General features: G+C 42.1%; 2 protein-coding genes across 4 annotated transcripts in view; both read left to right on the top strand.

The window, feature by feature from the left end:
* TSPAN2 (tetraspanin 2) overlaps positions 1 to 23,311 on the top strand; it is a 249,747-nt gene that overhangs the window by 67,504 nt on the left and 158,932 nt on the right. The window lies entirely within an intron of this gene.
* Positions 10,822 to 23,024, top strand: LOC134410434 (mitochondrial glutamate carrier 1-like). Of its 3 annotated transcripts, none has more exons than XM_063143711.1 (10): positions 10,822 to 10,901; positions 14,758 to 14,889; positions 15,985 to 16,110; positions 17,374 to 17,429; positions 18,585 to 18,675; positions 19,492 to 19,610; positions 20,227 to 20,428; positions 20,518 to 20,672; positions 20,955 to 21,030; positions 21,743 to 23,024. In XM_063143711.1, exons 2-10 carry the CDS (start codon positions 14,870 to 14,872, stop codon positions 21,900 to 21,902), a joined length of 1,005 nt encoding a protein of 334 aa, XP_062999781.1. In that variant the 5' UTR covers positions 10,822 to 10,901; positions 14,758 to 14,869; the 3' UTR covers positions 21,903 to 23,024. The 3 variants fall into 3 exon arrangements, with proteins under 3 accessions (XP_062999781.1, XP_062999773.1, XP_062999764.1); XM_063143703.1 differs by having other exon boundaries at positions 10,863 to 10,901; positions 14,719 to 14,889; XM_063143694.1 differs by having other exon boundaries at positions 10,871 to 11,055; positions 14,719 to 14,889.

The raw sequence follows: 23,311 nt of genomic DNA, 5'->3' as shown, positions 1-23,311 counted from the left end.
TTTTTGGCCACCTTTCAAGGCAGAAGCCCTCACAAAGCAGCTTACAACAATAAAATAAATATTAAAAGCAATAAAATATTAAAAATCATTGGGCGGAGGGGCTGGGAAGCCACGTTTCTGCACTTCGGGAAACAGCCTCCCAGCCCCTCCCACTGCCCATCCAGGCCCTCCCTTGGCTGGCGCAATGTCGCTGGCCAAGAAATGGCCCAGATCGCCAGGCAGAAAGGGGCTGGGGCAGCCCACTCAAGAAGAAGCCCTGCCTGGAGCTGAACCCCAGGCTGTCACATCATCCAGGTAGCTGGGCGCAGTGGTGTGTGGCCTTGTCTGACCTAGGAGCCGTTGCCCAGCCTGATCTGGGCCTCCTGGAGCCACGGCCCAGCCTGGCATGTCAGCAACTGGGTGGGCGCTACGGTGGTGGTGTGCGGCCTGGCCCTGGAGCCGCGGCCCGGCCTGGTCTGGTCCTGGAACCACGGCAGCTCCACCAGCAGTAACGGCTCAGCTACTTTTCCATAGGGTAAGTCACCTCCTCCTTTTTACATGGACATCAAGGCTAAAAAAATTAATAAGCCATTTGTGCAACTGTTAAATCCATTCACTGGATCCAAGCATGTCTTGATTGCAGGGATGTTACAAATTTGTTCCTCTTAAATTCACAGCTCTATTAGCACCACATAGGCTTTTGTAGAAATTAAAGAGCTATCACTGTGACACTTTCCTTCTGTGCCACTGTTTTATTTATAGTGATCTTCCTAGACCATGGCACTATTTTATTTATGCTGTAAATATATAAATATTAATGCAAGAAAAAGCATCCATTGTGCTATTTAAAAATGAGGGTGGTTAGACAGAGAAGAAGGGGAAAAGAGAGAAAGCTCTGTGTGATTCATGCTTAAGAACTCCAAAAATCTTATTTACAAGCAGCAAAAGCCAGGATAATGGTTTCTGCCTTCTCTGCTTTCTGCCTTCTCTGTCATCACTGTGTTGCCAACTGAATGACTGAAGAAGGGCACATGTACGGCTTTCCCATTGTTAACCTGGCTTTTCTTTTCTTCAGGATCTTCACTTTTTTTAAAGCCTGGTAATAAATTAAAAACTTTTTAGTTGAGGTTCTAAGGAGAAAAAGGGAGAGTGAGATGGTAAAGAGAAAGGTCCTGAGGAAATGGACAAAGGAGACAGAAACGGCAGGCCCTGAGGAGGCTGAGAAAAGACAGGAAAAAACAGCAGCAGTCACCATGGTTCCCAAACTTTGTGGTTAGTGGGCACATTTAGGATTTTGAGAGAGTGTCATGAGCTCTCTCACAAAATGGCTGCCATCAGGGTAAGTTGTCTATTCATAAAATGGTTGCCATGGTCACTCACAAAACACTCAGTTCCCAGAAGGCCAACTGGCGAGGCTAAAAGAAAAGGAACTTGCCCAAGAACTTAAGACTAAGGAAGAGGTGGGGTTCAAGCTCCAAAACACAAAACTGCTCTTTTAAGCCCAAGTAAAGATGATACTGGAAGGTAGCACTTTAAGCCTCTCTGCTTTTTTTAAAAAAAAACCACACGCATGCATTTTAATTTTTTAAAAAATCTTATGAAATAAGATAAAAATGAGGGAGCCTGGAGGACGCCAAGGGAGTCATCTGGGGACATTTGGCACCAACGGAAACCACGTTGTAGAGCCCAGGACTAGGGTGGCCAGAAGTGCTATTTTACTGCAGATAGTCCACTATTTCAAGGTCTATCAGAGGATTGTCCTCTATTTAATATCCTTTCCATTAGAGGGGCTGTTCAGTCTGGTTTGGGATTAGCAAATTTATCCCTCGCCCATTTCAGCATTGTATGAACCAAGGTCCCATGATTACCACCACCTCACAGGATTGCAGGTTGGGAAGGTGGCATTATATTGGGAGAGAAAACCCAGTCATTAGACTTATTGCAGCTACAAAGGCCTTCCAGCAACTTTCAGTCTAAGGGCAAAACTAGGCATGCCATTATTCAAGCAATGAGCAACTGAATATTGATTCATGGAAGGTATTTATTCATTGCTTTATAAACTGACAGCACAAAGCCATTCACATTAAATTAAAATAAGAAAATCAATAAAATATGCAACAAAAAACAAACAAGATAGACAAACAACTTTTTGTCTTGGAGGATGTTGTTCTGTTTCTTCTCCTCTCACGGCAAGATGGGAGTCTGCATACTGCTGGTACCACCCTCCACTGGATCTTGGGAACTGGGGCAGGTCTATAGTGCCCAAAAACCTACAACCCCTTCTGATGTTCAGAGAATGCCCAACCCATCCATGGCCATTCTCTTCCCGTAAAATTCTTCCATGCCTTCAGGATAGAATCAGGGGAACTGTAGACTTGAAAGGGGCTGTTGAGGCCAACCCCTTGCTAAATGCAGAAATGCGGTCTCAAGCATCCATGACAGATGGCTGCCCAGATGGCTTGAATACTTTCAGTGACGAAGAGCCCAGCACCTCCATAGGGAGTTGGCTCCATTGTCCGATTGCCATGACCGTTAAGGAATTTTTCCTGAGGTTCAACCAAAATCTGCCTTCCTCTAAGATAAGCCTGTAAATTCTTGTCTTCAATGAGAAAAGGACAGGTTGCGGCCCTCTCCTGTAGGACAACCCTTTAGGTACTTGGAAAGTGCTATCATATCCAACTTTGGAAGGCTAAATATTACCCATTATTTCCATCTTTTCTTATAGGACTCAGTTTCTAGTCCCTGATCCTCTTTTTTGCCATTCTCTGAGCTCATTCCAATTTATCTCAATACTTTTTCAGCTATGATGTTTAATTGTAGACACATTATCCAAAGTGAGGTCTGACTTGTGCAATGGAGAGTAGAACTATCCCTTTCTGTGGCTGGATATACTTCAAGCAATAAAAGTTAGAATTGCTTTTGTGCTTGTTGCAGAAGATTTGCTATTGCTAGATTTTCAAAGCTTCTCTCCTGCCTGCTCTGAGCATCAGCCTTTGAAGACTCTTCCATGTAAGATTGACTCTCACTGCAATGACTGCCTTGCAAGGTGCAAAACCTTCCTCCAGTCCAGGGAAGAGATGGCTCAGACTACTTGGGCATCCCAGTAGCTGCTTTCCTGTGGTGTTTGTTTTCTCCCCTTCGCCCCATTGAACTGAATCATAGGGGCACCATCTCCATGGCCTGTTCAGGCTGCAATGGGGTACAGAGAGGTCTTATATACATACATATACGTGCGCGCGCGCACACACACACACACACTGTCTCAAGCACTGGGTAGTACACACACAGGTGGAGTGAAAAAGGCTATGTCAGATCAAACTGGAAACCCTGCACCTTATTTTAATATGAGAGGTGGTTAACTCCACCCCTGCCAGAAGTCTGATCCCATCCCCACAAGTCCCATGTCCAGAGTCCTGCCCTGGAAGGAGGAATCACTGGATGGGTGTCATGTGACTCCTCTACAAACTCATCATGCCCCCATGGACCAATCGGATGAGGGTGTGAACCCCTGCTGTACATGTGGGGGACTGGAAGTGACCCTGTAGAGGTCATTTCCAACCCCATGCCAAGAAGCCCTACCCTGGAGGGAGCAATCACCTGATGAGGTCAGGTGAACTGTCTAGAAACCCATCATGCCACCACTTCCAATTCAGCTACAGTAGCATGAGGAGTTTGTAGAAGGGCCACAGGATCCCATCAAGCAAACCCTCCATTCAGGGCAGGACGTTTGTAACTGGGACGTCTTGGGATGGGGTGAGAAATGATCGAGGGTCTGCTACCTTCCCTCCCAGATCTTGCCCTGTGACGGTTGCTCTGTTCTACTGGCCCTTGGACTTCTTTGTGACTCTGCTTCTGGATTGTGTATTTTGTGTGACTGCCTGGCTGTGTTTTGCCCTCTGACTGCTATGTCAACCACTCCTGCCTTAGCCAGACCCCATTACAGATGTCTGTGGGATCCGGTTGGGGGGTGGAGCTGCACAGGTTTCTGTCAGCTCAGCCCCCCAGACTCTGTTCCCTCTTCCACCAGCTGTGTGCAACAAGACAGGCCAGCTGGAGAAATTTCTGATAGTTGGTTTTTGATTTTTTTTGTTTCTTGGGGGTTTTTTGGTGCAAAAAGCATTTCTGCAAATTGTATGCAATTATGCCCGATTTATACCCAAAATTTATACAAATCTCTACTTGGACATCCCTAACCCCTGTATCTCACTGCTTCCAGCCCCCCACATGTATGAGAGGGGTAAAGGGATGAATTTGTTGGAAGCATCACGACCCCCATCAGGTGTTGCCTCCATCTGGGTGGGGCTTCTGGGGATGGGGTGGGGCTTCTGGCATAGGCAGGGCTAAACCACCAGACTCTGGGATGGGCACGTGGTGGGTTTAGAGTTTGATGTGCAGTGGCCTTTTTCAATACTCACTTGACCTTGACCCTCCATCGCCCCTTGCAGTCTCACCAGATTCCCAGTCCAAGCACCTTTCTTTGTGCCACTTGGAGATTGAGTTGAGGGAGGGAGGGGAAGGGAGATGTTCCCATGAACTGAATGAAGGTCTGCAGTCAAGTGGGGTTTAAGAAAGCTGGCTGAGGCAGATCTTCCAATAGCTCCAGCCGTATTGTATACTAACTGCAGTTTTTAAAGGGCCAGTTTCAATTTCTATAGTCTCATGCTCTTGGTGGCTGAAAAACAGGAGAAGATGCAGATATAGAAGGGTGGTGCTAAGGATTCCCCCCAAGCTGCAACTGCATGTGATCTGTCTCAATCTGAGTCATGCACAGGTTGCTATCAAGCCTTAAAAGTAGGGGACAAGACACTCCTTCTAGGCACATTCCATCTCGATTGTCTGGGCCCAGGCTTTGATGATATCATTCAGGAAATTTCTGGATGCGTTGATTTGCCTGGATATACATGGAGGCTCACACAAGCAATCTTCTAGTCCATAACCTTTGCAATCAACCAGATATTGGAGTCAGTCCTCTGTACCCGGGAGTCTAGAATATCCTGGACCTCAAACTCTTCCTCTCCATCTATTTGTATTGGAAGTGGGGTTGCTTGATATTGATGTAGGTCTGACTCAGCTGTGAAGGCAACTAATAAGGAAAAAAAGGAACGATGGAACACTGGATAAATTTTGATGGAGCTGGGATGGCGGAGATGGAAATCCACAGGAATGATGATCTGGATTAGGGGGAAATTCCTAGGAATTCGTAACCAAGCTTTCAACACGGGTGAACAATTTTGGGATACTTGGTAGAGTGCCAAACTTTATCTCTGATCTTGAGGTGTTGGCCTGGTCATCACTTCTTATCCCATACTTCTCTACGGTCCTTCTGTACACATGCAACTCTTGTAGGAATTGGCAAGGATTAGGGAAATACTGGGGGTGGAAATCATAATTGGGTAAAAATAAGATGTCCTGCTGCTTTTACAGCATCATTCTTTGTCATAAAGGAACTAGATTGCACCATTTTGTCTAATCACTGGATCACTGCATTGATACGGATATATACAAATCTATTTTATGTGTATATATTTTTCTTTTCCTTCTCTTTTTTCCTGTCATTGAATAATATTTTTAAACAGCTTTTAAAAACTGACTGCACAAAGATGGGACTTTTCCTGGTAGATTGATGGCCTCTTCAATGTTGATCAAACTGATGTGGTGTCCATCGCAGTAATGCTTATGGATTTTGCCATCATCCAATTACCCAAACTTTCTCTGGAAACACTGCAGCACACTGCAATTTTTCTCTGGACACACTGCTCCACCACTGCTGGAAACCGACTCAAGTTGTGAAAGGGCTGGCATCAGTTTCTGTAGTCTCATCCTCCTGCATGTCTAAGGAACAGGGTAAGCTGCAGGGAAGTCGTCCCCAGAATCCAATAATGGGAGAGCAACATTCTCTGGCTGAGCAGGAAAAGATGGGAAGGGGGTGCTGAAGACTCCCTGTGACCTGTCTGAACCAGAGTCTGCAGAGCCTGAGAACGAGGGGAGGTCTAATCAAAGAAAACATCCTTTGCAGCCAAAGAAAAACTTCTGGTTGTTGTGTCACTGGCTGGCTCAGCTTGGCTCTCTTGTACACTCAGGGCTTCAAAAGATGACTCCACTTCGTAATGTGGAGCTCACACATGCAGGAACCAGGACTCTGTATATCATCGAGAGAGTCTACTGTCAGCATAGGAACAGAGGCCTGCAGAGTTTGCTGTGGAAATATGTCAGGAGCCTTGCAAAGAAGGACCACTGCCCCCTGAAAAGCTGCCATGAAAGTTCTGATTAGCAGGTGCTTTGAACTTTCAGCCCAGCTGAAGAATGAAGGAATCCCATCACCTCAGCTGTAGAATTCCAGCCATATGTAGAGTTCCACCCACCCACCCCCACTTGACCATATGCAGCAGATTGAGGCCTTGACCCATGGCTGCTGCTCTGGTTGGCATCTTCCTTCTAATCAAGGCAACAGGGCAACAAGTGCTAGAGAGATGCTGAGGAGCAAAGCAGTGGCGACCAGTGTTATTTGAGATCATCTGCAGTGAAGTCCAAGCAGAGGGAGTGGGGGAAGGGATTGATCCTGAAAACTGGCAGTAAAACTGCTGCTCCACTGGGAGAGCAGAACCAGAGGCAAAGGTAGCAATATTCTTGGTTGGTGAAAAAAGCAACACAAGTCGTAGGTTCATATCTAGTAGATGGACCCTTGATCTGATCCAGCACACCTCTTCTGATGTTCTTTCCCACCCCCCAATTAATACTTTTATTTATTTTCCACAAAAAACAGACACATAAGGAAGGTACAAAAAACAAACAAAAAAGAAGCACTGCAAACTATACAAACTACTACACCACACATACATCTAGTAAAATAAACACAATATATAAGGCTATATTTCATTTAAAGCGATCTTCATGTCAGACGGCAAACATCCATTGTTTCTATATTACCAGGTACGAATTTCATAACAACAAGCTAATGTATATATATCAAAGGCAAAGGTACAGATTATATATAAAACCCACAAACAAATAAATCATCCTTTTGCTGTTCTTGTATAAACTCAATAAAAGGTTTCCAGTTCAATACATATGAGGCTATTGTTCTTTCATGTACTAGCGCCATTAATTTCGCAATCTCGGCCAATTCTATCACCTTGAGGAGCCATTCTTCCATTGCTGGTACTTGTGTTTTTTCCCAATATTGTGCATATAGTAGTCTTGCCGCTGTCACCATATGTTGAAGTAACAATATTTTTTCTTTAAATTGATCATCCCCGAGTCCAAGCAAAAACAATTCTGGTTTCATTTCTATGTTTATCTTTTAAAAAATTTGCATTAATACATGTATTTTAACCCAGTATGCTTTTGCTCTTTTACAAGACCACCACATATAATAAAAGGTTCCTTCTTGTTCTTCACATTTCCAACAGTCACCCAAACAACCACTATACATTTTCGCTAACTTTGATGGAGACATATACCATCTATACATCATCTTATAAAAAATTTCCTTTAGTCTGGTTCTTAATGTGTACTTTAAACCTTTTGTCCACATATTTTTCCATAATTCAATTGGAATCTTATGCCACACATTGTTTTCCCATCAGACCATACAGTCCTTCATTTGTTCTTTCTCCCCCTCCAGCTGTAATAACAGTTTATATACTTTACCAATAAGATGTTCATCATTAGTACATAATACTTCTTCGAATAATGATTTTGACCCCTCAAATCCCCCCTCTTTTAAATCACTCTTAAACTTCTCCTGGATCTGTAGATACGAAAACCATTGACATATATGTCTTTCTTTTACCAACTCTTCTCTCGTTTTTAATTTGGTCTCTCCTTGGGTTGTCTCCAGGACATCCCTATATTTTAACCATTTGTGTCCACTCGATAGTTCTCTTCTGAAAAAAGCTTCTTGAGCCAACACCCACATTGGAATCTTCTGACATAATCTTGATTTGTATTTCTTCCATACATTCAAAATAGACCTTCTGACAAAATGATTGTTAAAATCCACATTGACCTTTGCTTTCTCATACCACAAATATCCATAGCACCCAAATCTTATATCATGCCCCTCCAACTCTAATAGCCGTCTGTTCTCCAACACTACACATTCTTTCATCCACTCCAAGCAACATGCATAGAAATTCAATTTCAGGTCGGGTAGTCCCAAACCTCCTCTTTCTTTGGCATCTTGTAAAATTTTTATTTTTATTCTTGATTTTTTTACCTTGCCAAATGAATCTAGAAATATCTCTATGCCATTGCTTGAATGGTACATCCCCTTTTACCTCTTCTGACGTTCTGATCCACATTAGAGGCAGTAAGCCTATGTACACCAGCTGGTGGGGAACATGGGTGGGAGGGTACTGTTGCACCTGCTTGTGGATTCCTGGTCAACATCTGGTTGGCCATTGAGTGAACAGAGTTCTGGACTAGATGGACCATCGGTCTGATCCAGCAGGCTTCTTCTTGTGTCCTTAAGAAGGCTATAAGGGCTTACTTCAAAGCATGCACACATTTCCCTAGTGCCAGGGTTGATGATGGCGTTTTAACACAGGCAGCTTGAAGCCTTTGAGAAATCCTCCTTGAACATAAGGTTCCAGGGCACCTTGAGCTCACTGTGGCCTTCTCTGTTGAGGTGATGTGTATTGAAATGGTCGGGGATCTCTTGACAGATGGATAGAGCAACGAGCTGGAGACAGGAGAGATAGGCAGATGAGCCATTGGGTGTCTTGTCTGTTGTGCATTTTTGCTTCTCAGGCTCCCATCATGTGTTCCAGGCCGGCCCTCGCTTCTGGATCCCTGGCACAGTGAAGCACTTTCAAGGACTCCTCCTTGAAGGGGAAGAAACTCCACAGTTCCTTTCTGTTGCCCAAATCATCTACATCAAGATGAGGTGTACTGAAATTGCAGGAGAACTCTTGACAGGTGGGTAGAGCAAGGAGTCCTAAGGGAAATACCTTGGGAATGTGGGGATGGGTTTGTGAGTTGCTGTCCCCCAACTTTCTTGAAAGGAGATGCCTGGAGAGGCAGGATTTCAGCACTCTTCTGTGTTGCCCATGTAACTCCCTGGATCACTTCTGTGGAATCAAGAGGTGATTGTTGTTTTTTTAAGAGAAAGAGAGAGAGAGAGAGAGAGAGAGAGAGAGAGAGAGAGAGAGGCCACAAGAAAGCAGCATTCTCCAGCAGTCCTAGTCTTCATCTGATTTCTCAAGTGCCCAGTTCAGCCCCAGGAAATTCCATTGTGACTTGCACAGCACAGCTCACAATAGCATGTGCCATTACACAGCTCCCCTTTACTGACATCAAAAGAGACATCACAAAGAGAACTCCCCACCACTGCTTTTCCTCCAGTTTTGTTGTTTATTCGTTCAATCGTTTCCGACTCTTCGTGACTTCATGTACCAGCCCACGCCAGAGCTTTCTGTCGGCTGTCGCCACCCCTAGCTCCCCCAAGGTCAAGTCTGTCACCTCCAGAATATCATCCATCCATCTTGCCCTTGGTCGGCCCCTCTTCTTTTTGCCTTCCACTTTCCCTAGCATCAGCCTCTTCTCCAGGGTATCCTGTCTTCTCATTATGTGGCCAAAGTACTTCAGTTTTGTTCTCCAGTGGGTTCTCCTAATTTTCCTCCTGCCCTCAAAATGGGGGGTGACTGATATCAATGCCAAATCCATCACCTGTCTAGAGATCTACCCCACCGTCCAACGCTTTAGTGGGCTATCTGCTCTTTTGAATTTGTGGGGAATGGACTGTCACCCAGGACCGCTACTGAAATGTGGTTTCTTGGGATGCTTTATGGATTATTAAATTAAACCTATCTAGTGATGTGTGATTGGTGAATTTGGCTGATTTGGAAGTGCTTGTTCTGTGGAATTTGGATTATTGCCAGGAACAGTTACTGAAACGTGGTTTCTGTGGACGTTTTGTGGCTTATTGCATCATGTCCTTGTAGTTATTTGTAACTAGTGAGTTCGGTTGAGTTGGGCTAACATGGAAGTTGCCGTTCCGAGTCATTTTTCTTGAATATGATCTATTGCTTTAAAATCACTGGAATAAAGAACAAGTAAGACATTCAATGTATCTGAAATTAATTTCACTCATTCCTAGTTTTGTAGCTTTTGCTGTACTTTGAAGCTTTTGATATACTCTGTGTGATACAGTCTCCTCTTCCCTCAAATATCTTTTCTGACTGCAAGTCCTTTACTGGATGACCATAGTCACACCTTTCCTAACATTTAACACTCTTTCTCCATCACCTTTCTCATATCCAGATTCAGCATACTGCTACCACTGAACAAATGAAGCAGTTGACAAGCACATAAAAATCTAGCACAACAACCAAGCATTCAAATAGAGTATAAACTATGATTAACCTGCAAACAAAGGAGAGACCGAAACTGAGGGGTACAGAGAACTGTGGATGAGGAAACAGAAAAGGGAAATTAAAGGTAGCTGTGCTTGGCAAATAATCCAGAATTCACAATTGGGCAATACCTTTATTATGAGCCAAACGAAATTCTTCAAAAGGGATGCAGAGAAAGGAGGGGTGAAAGGCAACCGTAAACGAGTTTGAGTTAGAATTGTAACAAACAAACATTAATCCTATTTAGAGTTGAACCACTGAAATAAAAGGAGATAGTCATAACTAAGAAGTGCCATTCATTTCAAAGGGTCTACCCTACTGACATTGGATACTACCCATTGCTTTTCTAGCAGGGCACCCTCATAACGCGGCCAGTGGGACCCTCAGAGTACTAACTAGAGGGAGGGATCCAGAGCAAGCCTAGTCATTGGGTGAGCTGTTACAGGCGCGCCCAATCCCAACGCGCTTCTGGTAGAGGCGGGAGCGAGGGGCAACCGGTCGCTGGCCTGAAGGGATTCTTTCCCGCTTGTGCGTCAATGGAGGAGCGGCTCCGCTCATGGCAGCTGGGTGAGTAAAGGGGCAGGGGAAGCCGAGAAGGGGCAGCGGCTCCCGCAATTTGAAACCAAGAACCGTTGCCCGGCAGTTGACCCGAGAGGAAGGAGCCTTCTCGTATTCCATGGGCGCCGCGCCATTTCGCTTTAGACGCATCTTTTTCTGCAAGGTATCCAAACCGGCGCACCCCAGGGCGGCATGGGAGGCTTAAGGGCTCCTGTGTCCCTTAACTGCTTAATGACAAGCAGAAATTCCGTGGGTGAAGCTTTTCCTAGCACGGTTTTGATATACTAATGGAGAAGTTGCACCTGTTGTTGGTTTTTTTAATTATCATGCATGCAACTATGAAAGGAGAAGAAACCCAATTAATAAAAAATGTAGTAATCTCACTTGAGGTATCCTTTCGTGGGGGGAGCGACTGCAAGTTTCCCATGTTGTCTCCTGTGAAGGCAGTCGTTAGAAGCAGCATAGCTGTAGCAGGAACTGGATTGGTACCTTCCAGGCAGACCTTTCATCTATCATTTGGGAAGAGGAATCCAGGGTAATGGGATGTGGCTGGTGCCAACTGTCTTCTGCTGGCAGGCGGACTTGCCCCAAAATTGATGCTTTCCTTCCCTGTTCTGCTCGCTATTCCCCACCCTGTTTGCTTGCCTTTATTTATTTATTAGCTTAACTTTGCTCTTCAGTCAGCAGTGCTTACAGAAACATAGGAAGCTGACCTATATCGAGTTATAGGTCCATCTTTCCAGTATTGCCAACACTGACTGGCAACCTCTCCAGGATTTCAGACAGAAATATTTCCAGCCGTACCTGGGGTTGGTGGGGATTGATCCTGTGACTTTCTGCATGCAAAGTATGTGTCCTGCCACTGAGCCTTCTCCTAACCAATACATGAGCAGTCAAATAATAAACGCTGTGCAATTAATCACAACAAAAAGCAGCACTGTAGCCAAGATCTAAAAGTGCAATCCTATGTACTTGGAAGTTCAGTTGGTCTTACTCCCAAGTAAATGAGTATAGGACAGGATTGCAGCCTAAAATTATTTTTTAATGCAGCATTAAAAGGTCTGGGCATTTTAAAAAAAGTTTTTCACCTGCTACTGAAAAGAACCTAAGGGTGCAGAGATGTAATAAGTATAACCTATCCCTACCATTTGTGATGGGGAATTTTTCATCTGTATAATTGTTGCCAGGCATGTAGCTGCTAGGAGACCTGCCAGAAAAATGTAGAAGCCTTAGAATGATATGCAGAGTATATAGGCTTGAATTACCAGGCAGAGTTTTGCAGCTGCAGGTTGAAAGTGATGGAAGACTGTGGTGGGAAGTGCTAGAATAAGCTATCATTGCTGTTAGCCACTGATACCACCCCTTAGCCTGTAACCCCACCCAAGGCCTTTTCTGTTGCACTCCCAGAAACAAGCCAGATGATATTGCTGCAGAAAAAAGAGCCCTGCTAGAAGCTACCAACTAATAGCTGGTACTTTTGTGCTCACTTCTCTCACACACAAAGAGAGGAATGAAATTGCACCTGCACAGAGCGGTAAAGCAGCAGTTTCTGCAGCCGAAACTCTCCCCATGGCCTGAGGGGGGAGAAGCTGGTTTCAGGCAGCCGGCTTGGGTCGACTCAGCCTTCCATCCTCCCGAGGACGGTAAAATGAGTACCCAGGTAGCTGGGGGAAAGGCAATAACGGCCGGGGAAGGCAACGGCGAACCACCCCGCTATAAGGCCTGCCAAGAAAACGTCAGCGAAAGCTGGCGTCCCTCCAAGAGTCAGTAATGACTCAGTGCTTGCACGAGAGGTAATACTTTTGTAAGCCGCCGTGAGAGCCTTTTTTGGCTGAATGGCGGCATAAAAATCCTTAAATAAATAAATAAAAAATAATAATGACTCAGTGCTTGCACGAGAGGTTCCTTTCCTTTCCTTGAAATGTTTGTTGTTGTTTTCTTATCAGCTGGTAGTGGTCCAGAACTTACCCTTGGAACCAGCTCAGAGCACTCCCTTGGTATGCCTTGCATTCTGCTGCAGTTGAGCTCTCCCCTTCCACCCTGCATCTGTTTCTCATTAGTAACCCTTTCTGGTCTGATGATAAATGGCTTCAAAGTAGAACAGTCTTTGCTATCTCTTCATCTTTGATTGTGAACAGTATTTAATCATTTGAAGATATAGCTTACTTTTACTTTCTCACTCCCTTCCCATATAGAGGACACTAGATTAGAAAATTGTTCATGGCCTTTTCCACTTCCATAGTACACCAACTGTGTTTTTATTAATCCATTGGAGTGAACATTGTGCCTCCTGGTTCATTGGTGCTACATTTGGCATATTCTGATATATATTCACTATTGTTGCTGACACATCAATGAAATAGACTCCTTTAGTTTTTGCTCATGTTTAAGCTAAATATCACAGGTACACTGCACAAACCAAATGAGTGGTCTGAATGTTGTGTTCTGGGGGATGAAAGAGATCTGTATCTATGAAATCCTGAAACTCATTCAACCGCATTCCTGAAGATCTTCTTATTATTATTATTTATTATATAAATAAATAATAATAAGAAGAAGATCTTCAGGAATGCGGTTGAATGAGTTTCAGGATTTCATAGATACAGATCTCGATTTTATTTAAGACCAAATTTTAAATACATATTCTGCAGGCTAGTTTAAATTTGTCATTACTTTTTTCCTGAAATGCATTATTGTGGGATTTTGGTATAAGGAGAATTGTCAAAAGAAATTTGATATTGACAAGCTCTATACAATTTCTCATTGTTTTCCTTGAGCAAAAGCAACTATGATGATTTCACCTGCCTTGGTTAGTCACAGGAAAGGATAAAGACTTGCTGTTACTCTTTCTTTACAGTTGTACAGATTTAAGGAGCTTTATTGAAATTGGAATACTGCAGCTGGAATTTCCCTGTAGGCTTTATAAGAAACTATCTGCCTATGCCATCAGATTGTAGGCTAATAATATCTCACCATTTGTGGAATGCTGGCAATGAATGCAGCACCTTCTCTGATGCTGGCAATGAAAACTCTACCCACGCACCCCATGAGTGGTCTTCATTTCTTGATCATTTGCTCTTTTAATGTGGCTCCATGGGCGTCTGTCTCACCATGAGCATTGGGAATTCCCAGTGACTAATTAGCAGGTCATGTGATACTGGCATTGCTCTGACACATTTCATCATGTGCTTCAAGATGTGCAACCTACAACTCCCGTGATTTTCAAGTATGGAGAGCAGCAAAAGTTTGACTAGACTAAAAGAAATATTGGTATAATATCTGTTGTTAATAGGCCTAGGAAGTATTATGGCATTATTTTCCTCTTCATATGTAGTGAATGCTTTAGCAGGATAATGTTGCTACGATTTGCCCATTTGTTAATGTGGAAGGCAGGAAAATTTTCCCTTGAAATTACACAATACAATCTTTATTTACTCAAAAGTAAGTTCTGCTTAGGTTCAGTGGGACATCCTAGTAAGTGTGCTTAGGACTGAAGTCCAAATTGTTTTTTCATGTGTAATAACTGGGGGGAGGGGACAGTTTAAAATTATTTATGTATGGTTTATTTTCTTCTTGTGTTGCTGAAGAGGTATCAGCTTCTATATTATTTCAAAGTCATAACTACATCAAAAGTAATAAATTTCAATTGCATCTTTCTTATGGCATAAATTAATCACCAACGTATTAATAACAGATGATGACACTTTGTGTAATAGTAGTGGTGAGAGGGCATTCTGATTTGTCATACGGAATATGAGCTGCTGTGAGCTGCTTGAAATGCCTGTATGCTCAAACAGCCAATGAGATGCCTTTGGATTATTTATAGAACAAGTGATGGATTTTAAAGCTTCAATTCACTCTGCAGAGATTAGACAGAATTGTCTCTTTGAAGAACCAACATCTTACCATCGGCAGCTTTTATTATTTACTGACCAAAAAGAACTTGGAACACTTTCCCCTTTGTGATCCCAGAGAAGATGGCTGAGAAACAGATTAGGTACGTGACCTGTTCAAAATTTTAAAAGTATAGCGAGCATCAGTGCAGACATTGAGCAAAGCTTGCAATAGATTTGAAGACCAAATTAGACAACAAATGCTGTAAAAATCAAATGCACTAACATGTGTGCGTATTTTATTTAACGTTCAGGCCAATAGTATGCTAAATCCTATAAAAAACAGAATGATAAAAAAGTGAAGGAGCAAAAGTGGTTTAAGTAAGATAATTGCAAAATTGGAAAATGGCATATATTAGAATGCAAATTTCTGGAGTTTGTTTTGTGGAGGAGGGAGATAAATTTGAGGGAGATTTAAAGTAGGAAAGACAGTCTGGGAGTGCCAGAGAATTTTTTTTTAAAAAAAAATAGCGGCATTTCAGCCTTGATATAACAAAGACCAAAGATCCATTCTTGAAAATAGTTAAGAATAAATTAGGATTAAATTGCAAAGCAAAGTATTCAAAGTAGAGTATATGTGTAGTTACTATACCTCATAAGAAGTATACATGCTCCTGAAGAACAATTATATGTGGTCTAGAATACAGCAGAGTGCCTACCTCCACTTTTTTATTGAATGGTGCTCCTATTTGGGGGCAGAATGAGAGACTAAAGATAGCCAGTAGCAGGGCTCTGTATGAATTGAAGGAAGGGAGATTAGGAGATGACTGAAGAGAGATTGCGAGGTAACAATAAACGTAAGGTAAGGGGTGTTCCTATGAAACAGCCAAAGGATGCAAGTCTCACAATACAGTTATGCAGTATAGGAACTACAGCCAATTGGAAGCTTATTATGGGATGCACATGTACTAAAGTTTAATATATGTCCATAATACAAGGAATGTCCAATTGCCTGCATGTTTATAAATACAACACACTATGTTTTTAGCATTTATGGTGCAGATAAACAATGCTCCATTATCACATACAGAGTCGCTCTAAAAGCTTAATTGTGGTGATGCTGAAAGTAGCAAACAGCTAGAGGCCAGTGTCAAGGAAATGGGAATTCATTGCATCAAAAAATTGAATTTCTTCATAATGGGGAAGAATTTGGAAAATTGTCATTTGCATACAATTGAGTTATATTTTCTCTTTTTCAGTTTGCCTGCTAAACTCATCAATGGAGGAGCTGCAGGGGTCATTGGAGTTACTTGTATATTTCCAATTGACCTGGTTAAAACCAGGCTACAGAATCAGAGAAGTGGACAGCAAGTCTATAAAAGCATGTAAGTGATGTTTGGAAATGAATAACTTGCTAATAAACCTTCCATCAGAGAGATTATTTTCTAAAACTCTATTTTAGAATTGGTGTGCTCAAAAAGCTGTTCTTCACATCTGTCTTCTCACTTGGTTACTTTTGTTCAGGGGTGCAGAACCTCTTCTAGTTTGAAGTCTGAATTCCGTTTTAGAGAAGCTCTGAGGGGCTGCATTGTAGTGGTGTCTGGGGCTGAAGACGAAGGCCATGGGGCCAGAAATACCAGCATATTAAGGCTTAAAGCTCTCATGGCTAGTATTTAAGACTTAGGAGAATGATTTCAGAATCGGGGCGGGGAAACTGCACAACAATTGGGAAGCTACCAAATGATTGGTAGTTGGAGAATAGGGGGTGGGGCCAGCCAAGGGAAGGAGGCACAGTCATCTGAAGAACCCAAGAGGGCTAGATTGGGACTTTAGGAGATTTGGTCCCTGGGCCTGAGGTTCCCCGCCCCTGTTTTAGTAGCTCAGGATTTAATTCAGGCTTTCATGGTTGTGGGGTTCTATATTATCTCTAAATTGACTTTGTATTGAAATTGCTTTTTCACCATTTGCAGATACCTATAGATGCGGTTGGGGACCTTATGACCCTGCAGATGTTTTGGACTACAACTTCCATCATCCCACACCATTGGCTATGCTGGCTAGGGCTAATGGCAGTTGAAGCTTCCAGATGTTTTGGTCTATAAGTTACCAACCCCTTCTATAGATAGTTGTAGGTGTCAGGGAAAATAGAGATCCACCAGAGTTATTCTGTGATGTAGAAAACACAACCTTTATGGTAAATTAAACAATTATGTATGGGAGGATAGGGAAGGCAAATAGATAACAAGCTTTGTTGAAGCCTTTTTGTTGTCTTGGAATAGCTGTTTTTATAAGGATACTGTTTTTTATGCTTTTTTTGTTTTTAAACTTTGTATATTTGTTTTAATGTTTACTGTTTTTAACTTTTGTAAACCGCCCAGAGAGCTTTGGCTATGGGGCGGTATATAAATGCAATAAATAAATAAATAAATAAATAAATAAAATAAAGTTCATGATGACAAGCAGCCATATGCTGTGTTTCATTTTTGCTATGCTGATGTGTTTTTTAAATTCCCTTTCTATTTAATTTTAAGAAAAATGTATTAAGTATAAATATAGATGGGCAGTAATGGAAAAGTAGTTATTAAAAATATCTAGAATTAATCAAAATATAAATATTCACAAACTGTATGTGTTTGTGTCTTGCTCAGGTTGGATTGTCTAATTAAAACACTACGTTCTGAAGGCTATTTTGGCATGTACAGAGGTAAGTTGTCCATCCCTCCCCTCCCCCACCAGCACACACACCATATTTTATAACTGGCTATAGCTAATTCAATAATTAGCTATAGTTGAATTTGTGGGTTGAGGGATCCTCAGCCAGATTTAAGGGATATGTTGGGGTCTGCGTGGGGGAGAGAGGATGGGGAGATGTTGGATCCAAGCCTTTGACTGGAATGTTTCCCATCTAGAAAAGTCAGTATTATAGATTTCAGCTGCAGTCCTAAATGCTCTCACTAGGGAGTAAGACACATTGTTTCTGGGAATTACCTCTGAGTAAACATAGAATTGTGCTGCTTAAAACTCAGGTATTTAAAATAAAGGAAGTAAAATGAAATTAGTGGCTGCTTCAAGTTTGCTGACTTTTTTGGAACACAGCATTGGGACATAGCTAAAGAGTAGAGTGTCTCAGACCACAAATTTCCAGTTTTGATACATTTTCTATGCTGTCATGCCTTTTCAATTTACAACCAAGACTCCTGATTCTGTGGGAAAAGCCTATCTGATCAGGCCCACTAACACGGCTGAATCATTTGTACAAAGCATCCAGCCATATAGATTCATCACATGGATAAATAGTTCCCACATAATGACAGATGTGTCTAAAGGGTGCCTAATTGATGACTGAAATAATAGTGCATATAATGTGTGGAGGATTTCAACTTCTGTTTCTAAGGTTGCATTACTATAGTCATTTACTTCATAAAAGCTGATTTGAAGTTAATGGACTACTTACAGTAAATTGAAAATTGTAATATCTCTATCACAATAAATGACTTAACATGCCTATAATTAAAACATACTTCAGAGCTTTATTATTTTTATGCTATTTTTATGGGGTTTATGGTGCATTTGATATTTTAAGCTATTTTTTGTTTGTTTTTTAAGGGATTTATTTCTATAGTGCCCCTGAAGTAGAGGCATTGACTTGAAATGCATTGGGCTAAATAAACATATTTCCAGTGCACCTTTGAGGTTTCCTCTCTCATTGTTTCTGCATCAGTGATTTTCCTTTCCTCACTTCCTTTACTTCTAATCATAACCTGAAACTTCCTCTGGACTGGACTGCTACTGATTTGTGTCATATTTTAAAACAAAGAATACTTCTTGGTTTCAATTAAGCATCTCTGTTTATTTTTAGGTGCAGCAGTGAATCTGACCCTTGTAACACCTGAGAAGGCTATCAAACTGGCTGCTAATGACTATTTTAGGCACCTTCTTGCCAAAGAAGGGTATGTTACTTGAGATGCTAGAGCACTCTCATTTATATCTTACGTAAGTTACAATCTGTGTCTATACTTGAGTTGAGGACTTTGTTTAACATTGTTTAAAATTTTATGTTGTAATATTGTATATTTGAGGACAAGTAAACTATGGGAAAGGGAAAATGAAACTTATGTGTGTTAAGTAGACAAGTTTTAAAATGAGCAGTGGGCAGAAAGTGCAGACTTTGCAATGCATATCATCCAGCTCCTCCCCATGGCTTTTATTATGTATGGGTCTTTGCCCCCCTTTCTACCCCAGCTCAGACCTTTCTCCTTTTCTCAATCCTTGCTGCCTCCTAAGTCTACTTACTGAACTGTGCAAAACTGTTGCAATAATAATATGAATGTATTAAGCACATCTTTGCCAAAATTTCACGATTTCAATAATTTCAACTCCAGAATGGGCATTACAGATTATTAAAAGGGGAGAGGAGAGGAGAGAAGTAGCACGGAGCACTGGCAGCCCTTTATGCAGCCCCTTGTGGACAAGCAAAATGATGTGACCATAACTGTAATCACAGGCATTATAATACTGGGACCCAGTTCAGATTTTACTGCAAGAAGCTGTTGCCTCTTGGACTGTGTTCCTTCTAACACTTGTTATTTCGTTTGATTCATTTCTCAAAGGCTCTTGCTGGCATGGAGTTAATTTATGCATTTCTTCTACACAACCCTTTTCCCTTCTGCAATTTCACGTTTAGGTATTTTAGTTTTTAAAATAATGTAATATTTATGATAACTTAAAAGATATAATAAATATTCTGTCATTTTTTTAAATTATAGGATAGCCCTGTCATTACCTAAGGAGATGATGGCTGGCTGTGGTGCTGGAACTTGCCAGGTTATCATCACCACTCCTATGGAGATGCTGAAAATCCAGCTGCAGGATGCAGGGAGACTAGGTAATGGCACATGCTGCCTTTCTCCATATGTCACACATCTCTGACAACAGGTTCTTGTGTGTTCGTACAGTGTGAGGCTTCCCTGTGAACTGTGGCCCCATCTCATTTATTGAACATGAGATGTTCAGCTTGGCTTAGGTTTGAAATTGATTTTGGTTGCAATGACGAGGCCTTCCTAGACGAGGCCTTAGCGCGCCTTCTGACCCGGTTTCCCTGCTGTGCGTCCCGGGGGGGGGAAGAGAGGGGTGGGCGAAGGATGGCAGGGTGGGTGGCAAGGGGGGAGATGCTTGCTCGGGCGGCGGTGGCGCGATCTCCCCCCCTCCCCCCTTGCCACCCACCCTGCCATCCTTCGCCCCCCCCCCCCCCGTTTTTTTTAAAAAACAGTAAAAACACCACTTACCGTCTCCGGAGTCTTCGGGCTGCACCCGGCCCCTTTAAACAAACAAACAAAAAAATGGCGGACGCTGCAGGGACGCAACGTCCCTGCGCATCCGACGTGTGGAAGCCTGGGGGAGGCGCGCTAACGTTAGCGCACATTGGCCCCGCTTCCCTGCCGGCGTAAGCCGGCAGGTCTAGCAAAGCCCCAAGTCTGATATATTTTCTACTTTCTTTTCAGCATCTCAGCAGCTTGTTAGCAGAGTTCCTTGTCCAGCTCCTGGATGCAAGCTTGTATCTCTCAGCCCCGTTCTAACTAGAGCATATAATGTAGGACCTGTTACCTTTCCAAGAAAGATATCTGCCACCCAGATAGCAGCTGAGCTTCTGCATACTCAGGGCGTTAAAGGACTCTACAAAGGACTTGGGGCAACCCTGCTGAGGTAAGGGTGGTGCATGTTCCTTGCTTTTATCATTCCCAGACCAATTTTCCATAAAGCTTGATAACAATAGATTGATTCTTGTCTTCTAGGGATGTCCCATTCTCCATCATCTATTTCCCACTCTTTGCCCATCTGAACAAAGCAGAACAGGATTCCCTGGAGGAGAGAGCCCCTTTCTTTCGTTCTTTTCTTGCTGGTTGCATGGCAGGTTCTGTGGCAGCTGTGTCTGTCAATCCTTGTGATGGTATGTTAAATTTTATGTCCATCTCTTTGCTGATCTTGTGTTTTACAGTACTTTATGGTACTCCATACATAGTTATAGGGAAGTATTGGGGAAAGGTTATTCCTTGTTAATCTTTGGAAGCTACTCTTCAACTGTTTGGGACTTTCTTTGCAGGGAAGGTTGTTGCTTCGAGGATAACATAGCGGTTTAATAAAACAGAAGGAAGTGTAGTGTGCTGCAGTGATGTGTTCTGAGGCTCACCTGCATTCATCTTCTAAACCATCAGTAACTTTTGTTTTGCAGTAATAAAGACTCGTCTTCAATCAATGGGCAAAGGAAGAAATGAGGAAACCTATAATGGAATCATTGATTGTGCAAGGTAAAGAATAAAAAGCCAACAGAGCACTGTGAATTACTTGACTGTTTAGCAGGAGTATAAGCCATCTGTTACTGTTTTGTCTTACTGTGAACAGTATTTCCACACATCCACACCAGGCCTTTTTGAGTGTATTTTTAGACATATAAAAGCTTTTGCCTCAGACACCAGTACAATCAGGTGAAGGTAGCTGTGAACGTGTTAAAAGCATGTGCATAGGGGTAATGTTTGCAAGCCACAAGCCACATGATTTAACCCAGGATGTGTGATGCTGCCATGGAAAGTCTGCATGCAGTTATATATTTATTACATTTCTATACAGCTGAATAGCTGAAGCACATTAGATTGAACCATGTAGAAAGCAGTTTTCAAATGGTACAACCATTGCCTGGAATGTTACCCTGCAAAAATGTTTTTCAGTAGCTTCCACATGGGAGCAGTAACATTTGAATCAGTCATAAACTGGTTGGAATCATGCCCATTTTTGGTGTGTTCCTTTCTTTTATAAGACTTAGTTTAAGAGGGTGAGATGAATTACAACCGCAGGAAGAAATTGGGTGATCAAGCCTTTGGCAAAGGCATGCCTAGAATTCTCTGAGTGAATATTTTGAGATTTGCAGTGAGATTTTTGCCACAGTAGCAGTGGAATCTTTTTAAAGTAATGTGTTGCTGAATTTTGTAACTAAATATATATTGGGGTTATTTTCTCTTTCAGGAAGATTTGGATGAAGGAGGGTCCCTCAGCCTTCCTAAAGGGGGCTGGCTGCAGAGCACTAGTCATTGCACCTCTCTTTGGTATAGCCCAAGTTATTTACTTTATCGGCGTTGGAGAATTTCTCATTGAGTTATGCCAGTATGGAAGACTTTCCCCCTAGACTTCCTTTCTTACTTATTGGACCTACTGGAATAGATCCACGAGAACCACCAGTCAAGACACAAGTAAACAATGGCAATTCACATCAACTTACATAGGTTTCTTCCATTGGGAAACTTGCATTCAAAGCCTTGTTAAAGGTTGCCAGATTTCAGAATGCATATGCCAAGGCTAGTGAGTTCTCTAATGGTGACATTTGTGACTCTTCTTGTGATTTTAAAGTCAGAGTTTTGACACCACTGTAGTAGGACAGACATCTGTATGTGTAAAATAGAGGCATATCTTAGTTCTGGAAGCTGGGAAACTGGAGCCTCTGAGAATGGAATGACAACGGGTGCTTTTATAGACTTGAATGACAATGGATATGAGAGAATGTATTGGGGGGATTTTTTTTTTACTTATAAGGGAAGCAGGAAGAAAAGTTAAACATTTGGGGGCCAAATCGTTTTGAATTGTTGAGAAACAAAACAGGTGGTTCTTGGAACAGATGTTGTCGATTTACCCCACTCGCAATCTTTCCACCTACAATAAAGTAAAATTCAATAAAATTCTATTTCACGTACCAAAGGTAAATTGGGGAACAAAAGTGTGTGACTTTTTATACATCTATGTTTATAATTACCTAGAGTAAAGAATTTGGTTCCTATGGTGACTGCTAAAATACAAAGCAACATAAGGCAATACAAGTGTTTCAGGCAAAGTAAGCTAGATAGATACTCTATTTTGCATAGAGAAAGTTCATAAATAGCTTCCAATCCAAAGATTCTCAAAATGTTCTCTGGAACTATAGTTCAACTGGGAACTGAGGGATGTACCTGATAGTTAACAAATACATGTTGTGCAACCAAACTGCTAAGCAGTCCTCCTTGGCTGACAATTGCACTTATGTTTTATGTAATTGCATTCTAGGTTTTAATATTTGCAATTACACAATTTCTATATCATTGAGCTCATCTGAGAGGCTGTTATCAGTGGAAAGCATGGGCATAATATTTTTCTAAGGAACTACAAACTGGTCTCTAGACATAATGTAAATTCTGTGTATGTGTATGGAATGTGAGAATGATCAGATCTCTGCATTTAAACTTGCACAATAAAAAGGTTCAGACCAGTGTAGCAACAATCTATGTGTTTTGTTTTTATTGTCCCCTTGTTAAGTACCCTTTTAGCCAGCTATGCTTGTTGGAATAGGTTTGGGAGGACTGTTTCCGTTTCTATTGAATGTTTTTACTCTTCTATCCTCATGGGTTCTGACAAATGCATTGGTGTAATCATTGCTATCTTGCAAGATAAATTGAAATGGAGTCAGTCTTCTGAAAGACCCAACTGATTTATCTGAAATTCACTAACCAAGCATTTATCTACTTAAGAGGAGCTGGAGCCCTCCTGATGAGAGACAAGTGTTTGTCA

Source organism: Elgaria multicarinata, chromosome 1, assembly GCF_023053635.1.
Source record: "Elgaria multicarinata webbii isolate HBS135686 ecotype San Diego chromosome 1, rElgMul1.1.pri, whole genome shotgun sequence".
Lineage (NCBI taxonomy): Eukaryota > Metazoa > Chordata > Lepidosauria > Squamata > Anguidae > Elgaria > Elgaria multicarinata.
Note: the sequence above shows the minus strand (reverse complement) of the source record. Positions and strands in the feature narration are given on the sequence as shown.